The sequence below is a fragment of the Ovis canadensis genome, chromosome 13 (genome assembly GCF_042477335.2).
Source record: "Ovis canadensis isolate MfBH-ARS-UI-01 breed Bighorn chromosome 13, ARS-UI_OviCan_v2, whole genome shotgun sequence".
NCBI lineage: Eukaryota > Metazoa > Chordata > Mammalia > Artiodactyla > Bovidae > Ovis > Ovis canadensis.
This window is the reverse complement of record NC_091257.1, coordinates 80,951,489-80,970,036: the sequence shown is the minus strand read 5'-3', so window position 1 is coordinate 80,970,036 and position 18,548 is coordinate 80,951,489. Positions and strand designations below refer to the sequence as shown.

Sequence of the window (18,548 nt, the reverse complement as noted above, 5' to 3'; positions counted from 1 at the left end):
CAGGCTCCCTACATATTCTCAGGGGAATTTTTGGAAACAGGTATGGTATAGACAGAAACCAAGTGGGGAAGTAGATGATCTCGGTCTCACCCATTCACAGCTCCTCACACCCTGCTGAGCCCACAGGTAGATGCTTGATGCTTGGCACACAGTAGGTGCTCAATAAGGAACTGCTGAAGGCGTAATTATGGTGCCAAGTTTCTGTGCTTGGTACTTCATCAGACCTTGAACAAGCACCACTACATCAGAGGGTAGGACTATCTCCACATTACAGGTAAGGAAACAGGTTCAAGAAACCTGCCCAGGTCACTTCCCTAGTAAGGAAAGAGCTGGGATTCAACCCCGGGGGTGGCTGATCACACAGCCTGTGCAACTATCAGCTGCTGACATAAATTCTTTCTGGAAAAAGGCTGGTTATGTAGGTGGATAGAAGGAAGAAAAGCAAGAATGAAAATAAGAGGTGGGTTCACAACTGAGCCAAGAAGAGAACTTAAAGAGACTCCCCCTGCCGAGCCCTGGAGACTTGGGGCTGGCACCCCCACCACCCGCCCCAGCACACCGGCCTCGCAGTACCCACCTTCTTCAGAGAGGTTGTTCTCTTTGGTCTCCTTGTCCATCTGGCAGCACCAGCCCTCCAGCCGCTCTGTTTCTGCCTGGAGCAGCTTCAGGAACCAGTAGCCGTCCCGGCGGCAGGCCCCAGGCTGCGCGGGCTCTGCCGGGGAGCTGGAGGAGGTCTCCAGCCAGGGGTCAGGCGGGGGCAGCGAGGATGCCTCCAAGGCAGGGTCGCTGTTGTCTCCATAGGAGAGGTTGCGCTTGATCTGGGCAATCTTGGGGGCCTGCCGGGGGCCGGCATCGATGCTGATGGAGTTGGGGTGCGGGGTGCAGTCTGGGAGGCTCTTCTCAGAGGACTTACAGCTCGAGTCATTGGCATCCTGGGTATCTGAGTCGGTGTCCCGTCGGGAGGACATGCTGTGAGAAGGGGCACTGCTTCTGTTGGGAGCGGGGAGGGAACGGCGTGGAGGAGGGGTGGGGACAGGAAAGGGTGAGTCACCAAGAGGGTCGGAGACCAGAGGCCACCCCGACCCGGACACACGGGAGACAGAGAAACGGATGCATCGTCTGCTCACCATGCGCCTGAAGCGGGTCCCACAGCCCCGTCTCATTCTCAGCTCAGCCCCCGCCCTGCCCGCACACGCACACACGGACAAGGTCATAAGGTTGCCTGTTTACTGCAGCGGGGCCAGGAAGCCCACCAACATTGGGGGTGCTGGGCCATGACTCTGCCCGGCCTCAGTCCCCGTGGCTGATTCCTCTCAAAGAGCAAGCACTCACCCTTGCTCATCAGCACACTGGCCGCCCTGCCCGCCCAGCCTCCCACGCCTGGACCACCGCCCGCACCCCCAACCCAGCTTGGTTCTTAGAAATCCAGCAAGGAGAAGTGGGTTAGGGAGAGCAAGAGGAGGAGGCGCGGGAGAGGTGAGAGCGGAGGGAGGGAGAGGAGAGGGGAGAGGCAGCCACCACCTCGGTGCCACTTACCGCCAGTCGTCCTCTACCTGAACCCCGATGGACTGGAATTTGGTAGCGGGACTGGGCTCCTCGTTTGGCACTGGCTGAATGCAGTCAACCTTATTGAAGGACAACGACAGCCACGGCACGGGGACAAAGACAAAAATAAAAAAACAAACACCACACTTGCTGCTGAAATTCACATTAGTGGGACGACGCAAACGGACGAGCGGACAGACGCACACGAGGCATGCGGACACTGCACGTGGGCCCGAGGCCGGACCAGGTGAAGCCGGGCACTGCTCATTCGCGCGGAGGCGGGCGGGCAGGCGGGCGGGAGGTGGGATGGGGTGGAGAGGACCGCCTTTCCCTACTCTGAGGAGGGTGCCATCACATCGATCGCTTTGGGTCCGTTGTCCTCCGAGAGGTGGGAACCGTTCCTTCTAGTCCTCTCCTTTACACGCATCAGAGAGAAGAAAAAAAAAAAAAGGACAACGAAAGAGAAAGAAAACACACACACACAAAGCCACAGCCGTTATCTGGTGTAGTTGAAGCCGGGCTGTCTCGAGGCAGAGGTCACTCCCCCAACCCTGCAGCTGAAGGGCAGGCTGGGGGCGCCACACGAGGGGCAAACCTTGGGCAGCAGTTCTGGTTTTGAAAGCTGTCACCAAGGCCACAGCCGGCCCAGTCCCTGGGTCCTACGGGACGCAATCCCTGGGCCTCGATCACACTCGGCTGAGGTTACCTTCAGCACCAGGTGGGCCAGGGCAGCAGTAGGACCAGGGCCACGTGCAAGGCCGGCACTTTCTCTATACCAGGGATGCCCTGGGCCTACCTTTCATTCCTGGGACAGAGGTACGTGGCCACAGAGTAGCCAGGCCAGCCTCTCCATCACTGCTCATGAATGAGGGAGAACCCAGGTTTGAGCAGTTTGAGGCACTAAGGGATAGGACAAGCGTTGTTGGGACTGTCACTGGAAATTGGAAGCTCTGGTCTCCTGGCTTCACAGAGGCCAGAGAGGCTTCCTGGGATGGGGCTGAGCGCCAGGCACCTCCCCACCATGGAGGGTGTAACTGCATGTCTCCTTCAGCTATAGCCAGTTCAGGGGACGAGGCATCACCGGCTCCCAAGAACTGCTTGGAGAGCTTGGATGGCAGTGGGGTGATCCAACAGGGAGAAGCCTGGGTGGGCCCGAGAGCCAGAGTTCGCAGCCCCGTGTGAACCTCTGAGTGAAAGAATCAGGGTGACTCTCTCTCTCAGGTCTTCTGTAAAGATGAGATCATCTGGTTTGGCCAAGGAGAGGGTGGGGCTGCCCAACCAAGACTAAGCGATTTTCCGTACCCCTCAGAATCCCTCCAGAGTATAGGCCAGGGGCTGAACTTACGAAGGAGACCAGAAAACAGTCTCCCGGCCAACTTTCTTCTTGTATCCGTGGCGAAAACTGTAGCCCAGAGCTGCCTAAACTCTGCCTCCCCAAGAAGCAAGTGCAAGCAACTGGCCAGTGAGTCATCTCTGGTCCATTCAGCCCTCCTTAGAGTCCCATGTTCCTTCTATAATTCTGATGCACTTGGCCAGGGGTGGCCGGGGAAACAGAGATCCTGTCTGATCTAAGCCACCATGCACGCCACCTGGATGTCCTTGATCAGCATCTGGGTTAGGAGGGGCTCTGCCTTCCCCAAGCTCTCAGCCCACTGTAGCTGCCCTCCCCACTCCCTACCTGGAGTGTGCTTTAATTAAGGATGTAGAACAGCTCTTGAAAGTTGCCAGGCAGGGCCCAGGTTTTCCCGGCTCAGCTCAAGTACTGCTATGAGGTCATGCAGGAGGCACCGCGGTGGGCGGAAAGCTAGCGCACCGGCCCTGCTACGCGCCGCGGTCACGAGGGCACTGAGAGCCTGGCTTCCGGAGGCGTCTCCTGGCTTTGGCCCCTTGGTCCCAGGGAATTATCTGCCTGGATCGTTTCTTGTGGAGGGAGGCGTCAGGACCGATGTCCCACTTCTCAATCTGTTGTGGGCCTGGCACCTTGAGCAACCTACCTGTCCCCAAGGCCCGAAAGGGCTCTGGGCAAAGTCCCCCTGGAGCAACCCCCAAGGCTCCAGGGCCCTGGGTCCTGGTCCCCCCGGCCCTTGGCGTCTACGCTCCACGCTGCTCCCACCACCAGGCAGGGCTGCAGCCTCCGCACCTGAGCTGACCTTGGATCAGAGAACTGTCGGGCCAGTCCTGTCTCCCACATGTCGGCTGGCAGGGCAAAGGGTGGAGTGAACAGACAGACAGAGGACAGGCAAACAGTGGACAGGAGATGGCTGGCTGAGTGTAACTACATTCACCGGGACAACCCATCATTGGAGCAGGGACACGCGCCCACAGCTGCATGGCCCATACCACGTTTGGGCGACCTCGAGGAAGGCATGGCTTATGGGTGGAATTTGGTTTGGCCACTTGGGGCCGACCCCCCAAAACAGACAAACCACCGTGACCCAGGAGACCTAGTGGGCCTCCGCCAGATGTAATTACACGCAGGCAGGTGCGCGGTGCAGGCCGAGGACAGAGTGTGAAAGGGGCCCCTACTTGTATTCCTATAGATGACAGTTTCCTTTTGGGGACGGCCTCAGGGTGGGATTCGGAGCTGGTCAGCGTCCCTTGTTCGCTCTTCAGAGCTGCATGTTTTGGGGGTGGCTCGGGGGCCTCGGGGGCTGGGGTGACGCCGCCCCGTGTCACGCTGGGCGGGCGGGTACTGCTGTCCAGGCTGTCCGAGGAGTTGCTCAGCCCAGACTGGCTCGTCACTTCGCTCTTGTGGTCCTGGCTGTCCAGATAGGTGTCCTGGGCAGACTCGGTGCTGCTCTGGACTGTGACGGAGATGAACGGCTTTGACGTGGTGCGTGGAGGGACCGGTGGCGGGGTCTTCTTATATGCCACTAGGCATGATGAACCTGCAGATGGGCGAGAGGAGGGCAGGGGAAGGGTGAAGCTGACAGCCCTCTGGAGTCCCTTTCAGGGCTAAGGCCCCACCTGACCCGACCCTAGCTCTGGCCTCGGTGAGGATTTCTGGAGGAGAATGGGGGTCAGACACAGCCATGACCAAGACAGACAGACCCGAGCCCTGCCCATCCTCATGCTGCGCCAAGGTCAAGTCTAGTGGGGGATGCCCAGAGGGACCAACAGACCCTCCCCCTCCTAGTCCCACACAAAGGGATTATCCAGCTGGGGCACCCGCAGTGACAGCAGAGGTGTGGTCAGGACAGTTAAAGAATGGCTAACCTTGCCTGTCCTCAAGCGCAGAGACCTGCCACTCCCCTTCTTGGTCTTTCCCTCCTACTCCACCTTCCCTCCACCCTGCTCCTCTGCCGGAGGCCCCCTCCCTGTCTGGTCAAAGACCAAGGCAGCCTTCAGGGCTCAGTTATCCTTCCCCACAGGGTGCCATTCCCACCCCACCACCCCCACCTCATTACGCGAAAACCCCACACACCAGTCTGCCTCCCCCAAGACTCCATCGCACCCAGTCAGACTGTGTCCAGCAAGACTCAGGGAACTAAGACCTGCCCTGGGTGGGAGGTAGGGTCTCAGAGTCCCGTTCCGATCCTGGCCCAGGGCTGGCTCGACTTTCGGTCTGAAACAGGAGATGCTGGTCAACTAGCAGAAGCTACTTCCTCTGAGGGGTGGGGTCACATCCAGTGGCTTTTCTCGTCATCTTAACTCCAACTGCCCATTCCCCAGGGAGGATGGAAACAGCCTCTACCGAGGTAAGGCCCACAGGGAGCAGGAGCCAGAGGAGGGGCTTTAAGCCTGGCCTTCAAGGGGCTGTCAATCAAGGTGATGGTGACGGCCCAGTGGGAACCCTCGAAACGAGGCTCAGAGCCACCGGGGCCATGGACAAGGCACGGGAGAGCCCATTCATCTGCCCCATGAGACATCACTGCGGAAACACCAGAATGACCAAAATAAGAAACGGGGACACCACCGAATGCTGGTGAGGATGTGGAAAAATGGAATCACTCGTACATGGCTGGTGGGAATGTAAGATGATACAACCACCCTGGAAAACGATCTGGCAGTTTCTTTTAAAATGAAACATGCAAATATCACACAACCCAATAACTACACTCTTGGGCATTTAGCCCATAGAAATGATAACATGTTCACAAAAAACTTGGGCGAGCATGTTCATGGCAACTTTATGTGATATAGGCCTAAACTGGAAACAACCCAGAAGTCCTTCAATGGGTGAGCAACTGCGGTGCACCCAGACCATGGGAGACCACTCAGCAACCAAAAGAAAGGAACAATGATGTAAGCAACCACTTGGATGAATCTCAAGTGAATTATGCCTCGTGAAAAAGCTATCTCAAGAGTTACAGATCACGTGATTCTATTTATTTATTACTGAAATGACCTAATTATAGAGATGGGAACAGATTAGCAGTTTGTGCGGAGACTGGGGGAGAGAGTGATGAAGAGGCTGGAGGACTTGGTTATAAAAGGGTGACAGGGAAGACCCCAGTATGTGCGAATTGATGGGAGCTGTGTATCTTGCCCATGCTGGTGGGTACAGGCACCGGCACTTGTGATGAAAGCACAGTGGATTAAGTGCACCACAGGTGACACAAGTGAAGACGGCGAAACCTGAGTGAGACTGCTCGGCTGCATCTGTGTCAGTGTTCCGGCTATGACAGCAGCCTGCAGTTCTGCAAGATGTCATCACTGAAGGAAACCGGGTAACGGGTACCAGGATCCTGCCGTATTATTTCCTGCAAGTGTATGTAAATTACCACTGCCTAAAGAGGAAAAGCCAACTCATTGGAAAAGACCCTGATGCCAGGAAAGATTGAAGGCAGGAGGAGAAGGGGACGACAGAGGATGAGATGGTTGGATGGCATCACCGACTCGATGGACATGAGTTTGAGCAAGCTCCAGGAGACGGTGAAGGACGGGGAAGCCTGGTGTGCTGCAGCCCGTGTGGACACAGAGAGTCAGACACGACTGAGTGACCAACAGCAACAAAAATAAAAAATGTAGTTTAGACAGTCCGCCTGTTCACCTGACAGATACGTGTACTAGGCCAGGCCCATCCTGGGGACTGGGAAAGCCAGGGGCCCCCCTCAGCAGAGCGACAGCTGTGACTCGAGTGCCTCACCACCAGAGGCCACCACGGAAAAGCCCCGGAGCCTCGCCTCGTGCCTGCCAGTCTAGGTGACCCAGTGCTCTGGGAGCACCCAGCCCCTTCTCCGTTCAAAACACACACACCTGCTACATCACTGAGGTCAGAGAGCCCAGGGCCAGCACGGCTGACTGCTTTCTTGTTCTGAGGGAGACACACCTAGGGGTGAGCCAAAAGTTTACCACTCCCCAGCCCCTGTGGGAGACTGGACTGGTTCTCTGACCAGGCCCGGGGTAGTCTCCCTCAAGAGCTGACACGTAGAGCAGCCCGTTGAAGCCCACAACCCGTAGAGCCTGGACTCACCAGGGATTTCATGATTCATTTGTTTGGTTGGCCTGAATGTCCCAAGGAAGCTTCAGTGGAGTTTTCTTCCCCACATCAGAAGGAAGAAGCCTCAATCTGCTCAAAATGCTTAAAGGGGGACACCTCCCTAAGAACATCTCCCTAAAGGGGGTGGCAGTGAGTGTGAGGACCCAGAATTGGGCTCTAAGCCTAGCTGAGGCCCTGTGATCGCAATCAGGGTCCTTGTCCCCAGCCTGTGTTGTAGGCTGACACTGGCTTGAACGAGTCACTCTGTGCAGGGACCCGCCCCACCCAGGACACAATGGGACCCTCCACAGTCAAAGGCCTGTACAGAGGGCTAACCCTCCAGTTTCTCTCTCAGGGTGTGTATGCCAGAGTCCTGCTGATGCACCCACTCATTAGAGAGAGAGAGAAAGTGAACTAGGGAGGCCAGGCCAGATAGCCAGATGTGATGAAAGAGAAGTGAACTTATCTTGGATTCTCTCTGTCTCCGGGGGCACAGGTGATAAGTGGTGTGACTAATGGAGTGGATTTTGAGGCCTTGGGGCCTCTGTGGGTGGGAGGCATCACTCATCTGTGAGCACTGTACGCTCCCCACCACCCCGAGCCAGGGCAGGAGGATGGGGCCTGACTCTACAGTACAGCTCTCATTTCACAGGCGTGAAATGCCGAGAAATACAGGCCGACACCTCTGCAGCCCCTTCCAGCATCCAGATGCAGCCAGTCTGTGTTCTTAACTCCTGCACTTCCTCCCACCTCAGGGCTTTTACACATGCTGTCCCTTCTGCCGGAAGGCTTCTCTCAGCTCCTCACGTCTCAGGGGTCACTTCCTCCCAGAGGCCTCCCCTGACTGCTTGCTCCCTAATCTTGTGTCTCTCAGGATCTCCATCAGAGCACCTGCCACGTTTGTCATGTGCTCATCTCAGCATTTACTTGCCAGTGGTTACAGGCCTGACGTGGATGGGGGACTCTGTCTGTCTTGGCACAGCAGGTCGTATCCCAGGCCCATGGTGACGTCTCAAGCACAGAAAGCTCTCAATAAGTATTTGCTAAATAAGAAAAAGAACCTCACCACTACAAAAAAAAAAACCCTCCAGTGCCGAAAATCAGGATTTAGCCATAGTGAAGGCTTCCGGCACTTTAGAACCCGAGGTTCTAGTCCCGTCCCAACTTTGGAGCCTTTTCTTCTTGGTCCCACCTTCCCACACCGACAGCCTCATCTTCCGCCCTCCCACCCCCTCAGCATGCCCCTTCGAGCTTCAGAGAGCCCTCCCACCCTTTCCCAAACATGCCACACTCTTCATGCACCGAAGCCCTCTTGCACATGCATCATCTCAGGCAAAACCCCTCTGCACATCCTCCGTGTTTCCTGCCCTCCGGCCCAGCCCTCCACCCCCAGCCCTTTCTGGCCCAGGCAGAGTCTGACCCTCTCCTCCGGAGCGCTCAGGCCCACGGCCAAGCCTCCGACTGAGTGTGTGTCCCATGCGTGTCGGCAGCCAGGCCCCAGTCCAGAGGGTGCACAACCATCATTTGCCAATGAACTTTAGAGGAAGCAAATGCCCTGAGACCCAGGGTGTTGGCGCCGTCCAGGATGCGACTGCGGCCCTCCCTGCCCTGTGTGCCACACTCGACACCAGCACGGTGAGTGGGGCCAACTCTGCGTCCATTCACTCTGGAAGGCTTCCAGACCTGCCCTGGGGAGCTTGGGGATCTCTCCATGGTGACCGGCTCCTCCAGCTGGTTCCTGTGTGTATTTTTAAAGATTCTGAGAGAAGTGTCTGCTGAGCCCTAGCACTGTCTGCGCACTGCACTGCTGAGCCCTGGGGACCATGTGCCTCCCTGCCTTCACCTTGGCCCAGCCGGTCCCTCACACCCAGGATCAGACAGAAGCCAGTTGTGCGAGGCTGCCTGGCTCCAGGCTCCAGACATCCAGCCCAGTCTCCCCACCCTACTGTGCACAAGCACTTGCTTCTTCTGAGAAGGAGCCCCCTTTGTCTCATTTCTGCCTTCTGCACCAAGATTTTACCCAGCAAACTCTCAGCCTGGAATAAATTTGCTTCTGCACGTTGTTTGTCTTTTTTAATGTCAAGATACAGAAGATGGCCAATCAGAGTTCAGGTGCTCAGAGGAGTGGCTGTGGTTCCCTAGCAACCTCCAGATGCTAGCCCCCCTGCAAATGCTTTGGAGGCCCAGCCCAGCCCTCAGGTCGGCTGGTGCCCAGGAACCGAGCAGGAAGCAGCCTCAACAGTGTGAGGGCCATGGCCACAAGCTCTGCAGAAGAGCCAGTGGACCCACCCGAGACCCCGTGCAAACGGAGCTGACCTCAAAGCTGACCTCCCTTGCTGGCTCTACCAGGCTCCAGGGAGGGCTTGTTGGAGGAAGGGCTGACTGAGAACCTGTAAGATCCCTCTTTGTCTCATGCAACGGGTCAACACGCAGCTAAACTGGGCAGCTCACTTGCTATGGTAAAAACAGAAGTCAAGGCTCCCCACCCCCTCGGCCTCCAATTCCTCTTTATTCCCCGTCTCCCTCCCCAAAGCAGAGGATGCTGGGAGAAAATCCCACAACAGACTGGCCTCTGAGATCCACTTTCCTGTTGACGGCCCACATGCCCCCTGCTCCTCCCTCCCTGTGCCAGCCTGGAACCACCTCCCTCACTGCTCCTTAGAAGAACAACATCAAACTTTAATTTCAAACACCAGCAAGAGGGACTGGCGGCACTTCTCCCCCCAACATCCTCCTGGGGAGCGAGTGCACACAGCCAGGTGCTTCCTAACTGCCTCCCCATCCTTCCCTTCTCTCTTGATTGAGAGCCAGCCCCCCAGACGCCCCACACTGCCTCTCCCTGGCCCCTCGTCTTCCTGTCTTACCTTTCCTGCCCCTCTTTCATGCTGATCAATGGGCCACTTAAGGAATCCAATCACACCTCTGCTTTGAAACTTTTCAGTGGTGCTACCACCCACCCAGTGGAACTGGAACAAACCCTTCAGTTGGGGGAGGGGAGTGGGGGGTGGCCTCAGGGCCTCCAGAACCTACACTGGCCTCCCACCCCGAAGTCCACAGGAGCCAAGAGGTTACCAAGGTGACACTCTGGGGAAGACAAAGCCACAAAGCTCAGGGAGTCCCAGCCCTGTCCAGAGGGGACGCGCTCAGGACACACTTCTGTTGGTGTCGGTTCCAACACTAACCGCAGACCTCACTGAGCGAGTGTTCCACCTACCCCCAGCCCTCATTATTAACAAGTCTGTAACGCAAGTTTGCCTACGCACTAAGACTCTTCTGTAACCTTTAAATCAACGCTCGCGGGGCTTTTGTGGCCACTGGCAGAGCCTGACACACAGATTCCCAGCTGACACTGAACAGGGCGACCCCGTCCTTCTGTTTCAGCTCATACTGTAAACAAGCCTCCTCTTCCTAGTCTACTTAATGCTGCGCTTTCATGTTTGTGTGTTTTTGTTGCTGGTGGTGATTTTTTTCTCAGTTTGAAATGGCCCGAAGGACAGTGCTAAAGTGCGGTCCAGCGTTGTTAAGTGCAGGAAGGCTGTGACGTGCCTTATGGAGAAACCGTCTGTGTCAGACAAGCTTCGTTCAGGCCTGAGTTACGGTGTTATTGGCCGAATTCCACACTGACACATCAACAATATACTAAATAGGTGTCTTTAACAGAAGCCTCAGTGTTTTCTGCTGGCAGCTGGTGAACATGCAAGGACTCTGCATCTCCCTTTGGAACAATGGCTCAGGATCGCTAATTCAGTGTCTGTGAGACTTTATGTGTGTTAAGCATTATGAATAATAAGCATGGATTGGACTTTGGCCAAACAAATCCTCAGAACAGGTATGTGAGGTAGGTCTGTCGCTGCCCCATTTTCCAGGTGGGGCTCAGAGAAGTGCGGAGGTTTGGCTGAGCTCACCTTCCAGCCACGCAGTATTGGGGCCAGGGCTTGAACCCAGGCTGCCTGAAGTCTGACCGCTCCCCCATGCCCTGGCTATGGCACCAACTCCATGAGGGTCACTTGGAGGCAACAGCCTTGAGCAGGTCAACTGCTTCACCCAGAAAGTGGGGTGTGACATCCCAAGTGCTCTAAATGGGATCCAAAGAGCTGGCAGATATGAAGATGCCTTGTAATCTAGGGGTGGCCCCTGCAATTCCAGTCACCATGGTTTCTGGATGAAGGAGAGACTGATCACTTTCTGGAGGACAGCTGGAAGACATTAGGGTTGACTGGGTCTGGCAGGACGGACCAGAGTCACTGAAGGGAAGGAAAGGCGGGGTTTTTAGGTGGAGGGGTACTCTGAGCAGAGGAGCAGGGCAAAAGAGCTCAAAGCGTGGGCAGACAGATTCCAGAAGGGCCTGGCTTGGCGAAGTGGAATTCAGGTAATTCAGCTGGTGAAATGGAGCCAGGGGGCCTGAGAGAGGGCTGCCTCCTCTCGGACAGGGTCCTTGATTTCCTGGGGCTGCCCAGACAATGGGAACAGTGTGACCTTCTTGCCCAGAGAATCCCTCACAGTCCCTCTGAATGGGCCTGCAGTCGGAGGATTCCACAGCACGCAGACATGACTGCAGCTGGAAGTGCGTTATCGCCTCCTATCTCCATGGCCTGGCACACGAGGCAGCCCTGTGTCAGGCGCCAAGGCCATCTCAAGTCCAGAGTGTCCAGATGAACCTGTGCCTCCCTCCCTCACATCAGCCTTGTTCTCCTGGAGAGGGGACCCCCTGCACTCAGTGACACACTCCAGGAGCCTGGGGAGTCCCACCCCCTCTTCCCCGGCCTCCCCCACAAACGCACATGTCACAGAGCCAGGTTTTTCTCCATCCCATCAGCCCGGTCCAGGCTGCCACTTCCTACCCTCCTGCCTCCCTGCTTTGTCAGTGGCCCAACTCACCCAGAACCACTCTCCAGACAGTAACCCGAGGAGTTATTTAAAAGTACAAACTAAAAAAAAAAATTAATAAAAAAAATAAAAGTACAAACTAGATTACTGCCTCCCTTTTCTCAAGTTCTGCAAAGGCTCCCCGTTCCATAACGTTGCCTACTTTGGCCTGCAATAGGCACTGCCCCTTCTTCACACTCAGTTCCTGCACGTCCCCCTTGCTCATTCCGTTCCAGTCACGCTGCTGTTCTGCAAACACGGCAAGTGCGTGCTCACCTCAGGGCCTTTGAACCTGCTGCTCCTGTCTGTGATGCTCCCACCCCCATCTCTGCACACCTCCTCCTTCTTAACCTGCTCTCATCGCTGCTGCCCACTCAGGTCTTGGCTCAGGGGTCATATCCTTGATGGGTCCTCCCTGACCACCCTTGTCTACAGCTGCTATTCTTGCTCTGAGGACCTTGTTGGTTTTATCAGGCACTGATCAACCTACTGGTTCACTTGTCTTCTGTCCCTCTCCCCGACCAGATACACATCCTGGGTATCTAACATAGGTTCCTGAGAGTGTGTGTGTGTGTTAGTCACTCAGTTGTGTCTGACTCTTTGTGAGCCCATGGACTGTAGCCTGCCAGGCTCCTCTGTCCGTGGGATTCTCCAGGCAAGGATCCTGGAGTGGACTGCCATTTCCTTCTCCAGGGGATCTTCCTGACCCAGGGATTGAACCCGGGTCTCCCGCATTGCAGGCAGACACTTTACAGACTGACCCTGAATATTTTATAGAATTAAGATGCTTTCCCAGGACCAAGCCCAATATAGGGCTGGGCTCAGTAAATATTTATTGAATGACTGAACAAACCCGTTTGGACAGCTGGATAGACTGAGGCTCAGGGAAGAATGATTTATTCCTGACTTGGAGCTAGAATCTAATGCCTAGGACAAATACTCTGAAAAACTCCTTGTGAACTGGTACAGACACTATGGATAATAATATGGTGGTCCCTTAAAATACTAAAAATAAGAGCTACCATATGACCCTGCAATACCACTCTTGGGCATACGTCTGGAGAAAACCATGCCCTGAAAGGATACGTGCACCTCAGAGTTCACCGGAGCACTGTTTGCAACAGCCAAGACACTGAAGCAACCTAAATGTCCACTGACGAAGGAATGTAGCAGGAAGACGTGGTGTATACATACAATGGGATATTACACAGCCATTAAAAAGAATGAAATAATGTCATTTGCAGCAACATAGATAGACCTAGAGATTCTCACAGTGAGTGAAGTGAGTCATTCAGACAAAGAAGGAGAGATATTGTATGATATCCCTTATAGGCAGAATCTAAAAAGAAAATGACAAAATTGAACTTATTTAGAAAACAGAAACAGACTCACAAACTTAGAGAATGAACTTAGGGTTGCCAAGGGGTAGAGACAGAGGGAAGGGATAGTTGGGAAGTTTGGGATAGACATGTACACACTGCTATATTTAAAACAGATAAACAACAAGGACCGTATAGCACATGGAACTCTGCTCATGTTATGTGGCAGGCTGGATGGGAGGGGAGTTTGGGGGAGAATGGATACATGTGTATGTATGGCCGAGTCCCTTCACTGTTCACCTGAAACTATCAAAACATTGTTAATCAATACAATATAAATTGTATTCCCAATACAATATCCCAATATAAATTGTATTCCCCAAAACTATATCCCAATACAAAATTAAAAGTTTAAAAAAAATAAATAAAAAACAAAAAAAGAGAAAAGATCCCTTTAGGTCAGCCCCCAACACACACACACACACACACACACACACACACACACACACAATACGAGTACAATCTGGTGGGAGGTAAAGCTTGGAGCAATTCTGTGTGAAGTTTAGCAATGAAGCCGTGCGACAAGCAATGTCTTCCAGGCAAGGCCTATCTTATGTACAGATTTAAAAGGATCATGACCGAGTGAGTACTGGGCCAGGTACTACTTTATTCCACAGGCCTGGGAGGGGAGATAATCATCGCTGATGTTTTATAGATGGGAGAACAGGCTTTTAGCTTTCTAGAGTGGCTGTGGGGCTTCCCTGGTGACTCAGTGGTAAAGAATCTGCCTGCCAGTGCAAGAGACTTGGGATCGATCCCTGGTCCGGGAAGATCCCACGTGCCTCGGAGCAACTAGGCCTGTGTACCACGACTACTACTCAGCCTGTACTCTAGAGCCTGGGAACTGCCACTACTGAGCCCATGTGCTTCAACTACTGAAGCCCAAGGGCCTAGAGCCTGCGCCCTGTAACAAGAGAAGGCCCCGTGATGAGAAGCCCATGCACCGCAATGAAGAGTAGCCCCCACTCACCACAACCAGAGAAAAGCCCTCGAAGCAGCAAAGACCCAACACAGCCGTAAGTAAATAAAAATTATTAAAAAGGAGAAAAGAGTGGCTGTGTAGAAAAGTCTGCTCTGTGAGACCATGGTGGGCTGTATACTCTGCACAGGGTCTAATCCCTTAGTTTTCCCAGCTAAGTGGGTTGGCCTTTGATTGGGCGTCAGAAGTTTAAATGTCTACGGGACACCAGGCCTCTAATGCCTCTGGCCCCTGGCTGTCAGGTGGAGACCTGGGTGAGTGAAGCCAGAAATATCTGGACTTAAAAATAAATAAATAAAACCTCAAGATTAACAAACGGAGTTAGTTAATCCAAAGTTAAAAAAAAAAACAACAACAAAAACTACTGTGCTGGCACACGCCCGCCTGCTAACATGGCCCGGGGCACAGAGGCTGCGACTGCTGGAGCTGCTGCCCTCAGACCTCCCTGCTCCTTCCGGAACCCCAGCTCCTCTCCCCTACACCCCAGGAAGCCGGTCCCCAAGAACCTCCTGCAAAGGCAGGAGACCCTTGGGAACTTTGAAATAGGAGCAGGAGGCCCCTCTGGCGCTATGTCAGGCCTGCTGGACAAAAGCAGAGAAACCCTTTCTGGTGGCAGGCCAGGTCTGGTTGCGGGCCCATGGCACCAGGGCACAGGGGACGGGGGACAGGAGAGCCCCACCAGGAACACAAATGGCCGCCCCCCTCCCCCCCCTTCAAGGCCCTGGAGCAGCTGCCTGGGAGGGACCTGCTCGGTTGCTGGGGCAACAGCCTTGGTGTCCTCCAGAAACAGCTGCTCCTTAGAAAGCCCTGCTCACATCCCCGTTGGGCTCAAGGTCTGAGGTGGTTCTGTCCTGACACGTTCAGGCTGGAGGGGCTGGAGGATGGGGTTAAGCAATGCCCTCCAGATAGACCCACAGTTCAGGTCAGCTGGTTCTCTGAGGACAGCGAGCTGCCAGATGACTCACAAGCTCCAGGGCATCTCCCCAGACGGAGGGCTGGCCGTGAACTGGCCTAGCATGAAAAGATGTAACTGTATCAGATCATCAAGTCCTCACCAGGCCTATCGTTCCCACTTCAAAGAGGAAGACAGTGAGGCTCAGAGAGTAGCGAACAGCCCCAGGTCAGGCGGCCAGGATCTGAGCTCCGGCGTTCTGATTCCAGAGCCGGTACTCGTAGCTGCTGCTTCACCACCCTGCCCAGGGGCGGAGGCAGGTGCCGCTCAGCCAGGCCTGCGAGATCTTGGCCAGGCCAGTTCCTCAGTCAGGACCCTAGTCTTGGTCCTCACGCAGGGTCTGGCGATATCCTCTGAGTGGGTTAGCTGGCAGTGCCTCTGGCTCTGCTGCCCATGGCGACAGAGGTCTGGTGCTCCTGGACCAGAGCCCCAGCATATGGACGAAAAAGGTGCCCTGCTCTGTGATTACGGCCACCCAGCGCCCTTCTCCCCTGGATGTGCAGTCCTGGACACTCTGACCCTTCACCAGAAAACACCAGAACCCCTGATATGGGTTTCCCAGTCACTCAGGACTTTCCCAGCTTGGCTAAATCTCACTACAGCCTCAAAGCAGAGACCAGAATGAGGCCACTTGTCCCAGGTCACATAGCTGGTTGACGGGGTACTGTGACTGGAACGAGGATGTGAAACTCTCAAATTCCAGGGTCTGAGGAGATAGTAATTCCAGTGATTCTCAAGCCAGATTCCAGGGACCCCCAAGAAGGCCTGGGGAGGCTGGCTGACTCCCAGCCAGGGCCCTCGGAGGGGCTCCATTTTCCTTTTCCCCTCCATATGGGGGGGAAATACCATTTCCCCATCTGGTATTTTGAGCTCCACCAGACTAATTCAACCTCTTCATAGTACAAATGAGGAAACTGAGGGTCAGAAAGGCAAACGTGCTCCCTGCTCTTCAGCAACAACCTCTCCTGGGGCTCTGAGTGTGTGTGTTCCCCATGCCCCCCAACCCCCACCCTGCAGACCACCGGCTCCAGACATTCAGGGAGGCACCCAACTGTGGCTGAGCCCCACCTCCTCCAGCCCCTAACCAGCATCTGTTTCTCAAAAAACATTTCTACCATTACCACGACTGTATCCAGTCAGCAACCTGTCAGGCAACATTTACCCCTCACCACCCGTTCTGTGCTGGAATCTCCTGCAAGAATCCTTTTATTTCTCCCTGGAGACCTGCCTGCAAAGTTGGCTCTGCCGGAAGCTCTGCTGAGGCCCCTGCCCTACCCCACAGGACACCTTATTACCACCACCCCTGGGAGTCCAAGCTTTAAAGAGATGCCAGCAGTTACTGAATCGTGATTTTTCTCGTACATTAAAGCTATAGATTCTAGTAAGGAGTGCTGACAGGTAGAAGATGGCCCGTTACCCGGCCACTATGGCTCTAGCCCAACGCAAAAACTTGACGTGGACAGCCCCTGCCTGGCCTGGCAGAGGAGTAGGGGGTGGAGGATCCAAGATTTGGCTTTTCAAATACTATCTGACTTGTCAAATGCCAGCTCTAGCATGTGAACCTCGCTGCGGCCTTTCCAAAACTGTAAGGTCCCAGGAGCCCAGCCTGGGAAGTGCCAGTTAAAAGAAAGAGCCTCTAAAACCATCCTCACTACTGGAGGGCTGACGTCAAACCCTGGTAACGGGTCACAAAAAGCCTGGCTTTTGACAAGCTGTCACAGGACCCTGAGTCCAGTGTGCAAAGCCAGACACTGCCAGGCCCTGTGCACCTCGATTGCTGGCCTCTTTCATCATTCTGAATGACGAAGCGAATCCCAGAATAGAAAGACGGTGTTAACAGGCTCATTCACTGTGCCTGGAGTGACAGGTGGCCTATCGGGTGACAGAATTTGGAGCCAAGAACCCTGGGCAGCTGAGAGACAAGATGAGATGAACGGTGCAGCAGTGAATGGGGAAAACCGTGAGTTCAGCTTAGGTCAGCCCAGGCTGGCCACCTTCTGTGGTGCCAGGCCTGGGGACAGGGACACAGGAAGGGAGAGGGCCTGGTCCTCAGAGCTTATATTAAGGTCCTCAGTTCAGGATCCCAAGTTAGACAATTACACAAAGCAGCAGACACGTGGGAAAATGCCTTAGTGACTCCGGCAGATCAGACACGGTCTGAGGCTATACCACCAGAGGAAGGTGCAGGACCAGGGAGGGGGCAACCCCAGGAGGCTCCTGGGTAAAGCAGTGGGGACTGTTGGTGACTGTGGACAGGGGTGTTGCCAAATTGGAGCCTGACGAGAAGGGGACAATTTGCACTGGGGAGAAGTTTCTAATCCATCCTCCTGTTATGACAAGTGAGGCCGCACGCTGGCCCCTGGGTGGGCCCCAGGGACCCAGGATGAGTAGTCCTCGACCTCAGGAAACTCACAATGAAGTAAAGCTCCACCGACTGGGTGCAGCCACGTGGAGCACTGCAGCAGAAAGCCTGGGACTGACTGAACAGAGAGAAAAAGTATTCGTCGCTCAGCCGTGTCCGACTCTTTACCACCCCGTGGACTGCAGACCACCAGGCTCCTCTGTCCACGGAGTTCTCCAGGCAAGAAGACTGGAGTGGGTTGCTATTTCCTACTGCAGGGGCTCTTCCCAACCCAGGGACTGATCCCGGGTCTCCTGCATTGCATGCAGATGCTTTACCACCTGAGCCACCAGGGAAGCTCGAGCCACCAGGGAACAAGAGTTCCTGCAACTGACGAGTGGCATGTGTCACAGATCTGCCACAGATGGGCGTGACACGTGTGCACCACGAGCCGTGCCCAGTGCACACGAGGGGTGGGGGGCTTTGAGGGACTGGAGTAGGAGCCAGGAAGTCTTCAAATACCTAGGAGACTGTCACATACACACATGGTCCCGGTCATCACAGTGCAACCAAAGGGGGGCACGAAGGCGGGGGTCCAAGGGGAAGAGATGTTGCCTCATCCTAAGGAGGCGTTTCTAAGGGGCAAAGCTGCTTAGGAGGTGGTCAGCTAGGCTGGACCCAGGCACAGTGGATGCAGGGAGGGACTCATGCTCCCACAGGTGTGGCCTCTGAGATGCCTCCCAGGCCTAAGATGTTTGCTCTTTCTTCGCTTCCTACTTCACACTCAGTTCTCGATGTGACATCAGACATCTTTTTTGTGTGTATGACATTCACTGTTCAATTCTTTTTTGGCGTCCGGAGAATTGGTTCTAACAATCAGAGGAGGGGCAGGAGAATGTTCAGATGGCCAAGCTACCAAGGGAATAAGGAAGGGCTACCTCTAAGACAGCACGGTCAGGGCTGGACCTGGACTTCCTCTGGACAGTCTGGCGGCACAGAGCCCCTACCTGAGACGGGAAACCCCCTCCTGAGAATATGAGGGCGGCCGGAACTGGCTATCCTGG

The 18,548-nt window shown here is 54.9% G+C and overlaps 1 protein-coding gene across 5 annotated transcripts in view; it reads right to left on the bottom strand.

The window, feature by feature from the left end:
* DLGAP4 (DLG associated protein 4) overlaps positions 1-18,548 on the bottom strand; it is a 140,872-nt gene that overhangs the window by 28,764 nt on the left and 93,560 nt on the right. For 4 of the 5 annotated variants that reach the window (XM_069548484.1, XM_069548483.1, XM_069548485.1 and 1 more), the window contains 3 exons: positions 4,072-4,433; positions 1,537-1,625; positions 578-990 (listed from right to left, as the gene is read on the bottom strand). In XM_069548484.1, the coding sequence (XP_069404585.1) occupies positions 578-990; positions 1,537-1,625; positions 4,072-4,433 (864 nt within the window). Of the gene's footprint in view, positions 1-577; positions 991-1,536; positions 1,626-4,071; positions 4,434-4,999; positions 5,112-18,548 lie in introns of those variants that run through there. The other variant, XM_069548488.1, reaches the window with a different exon arrangement.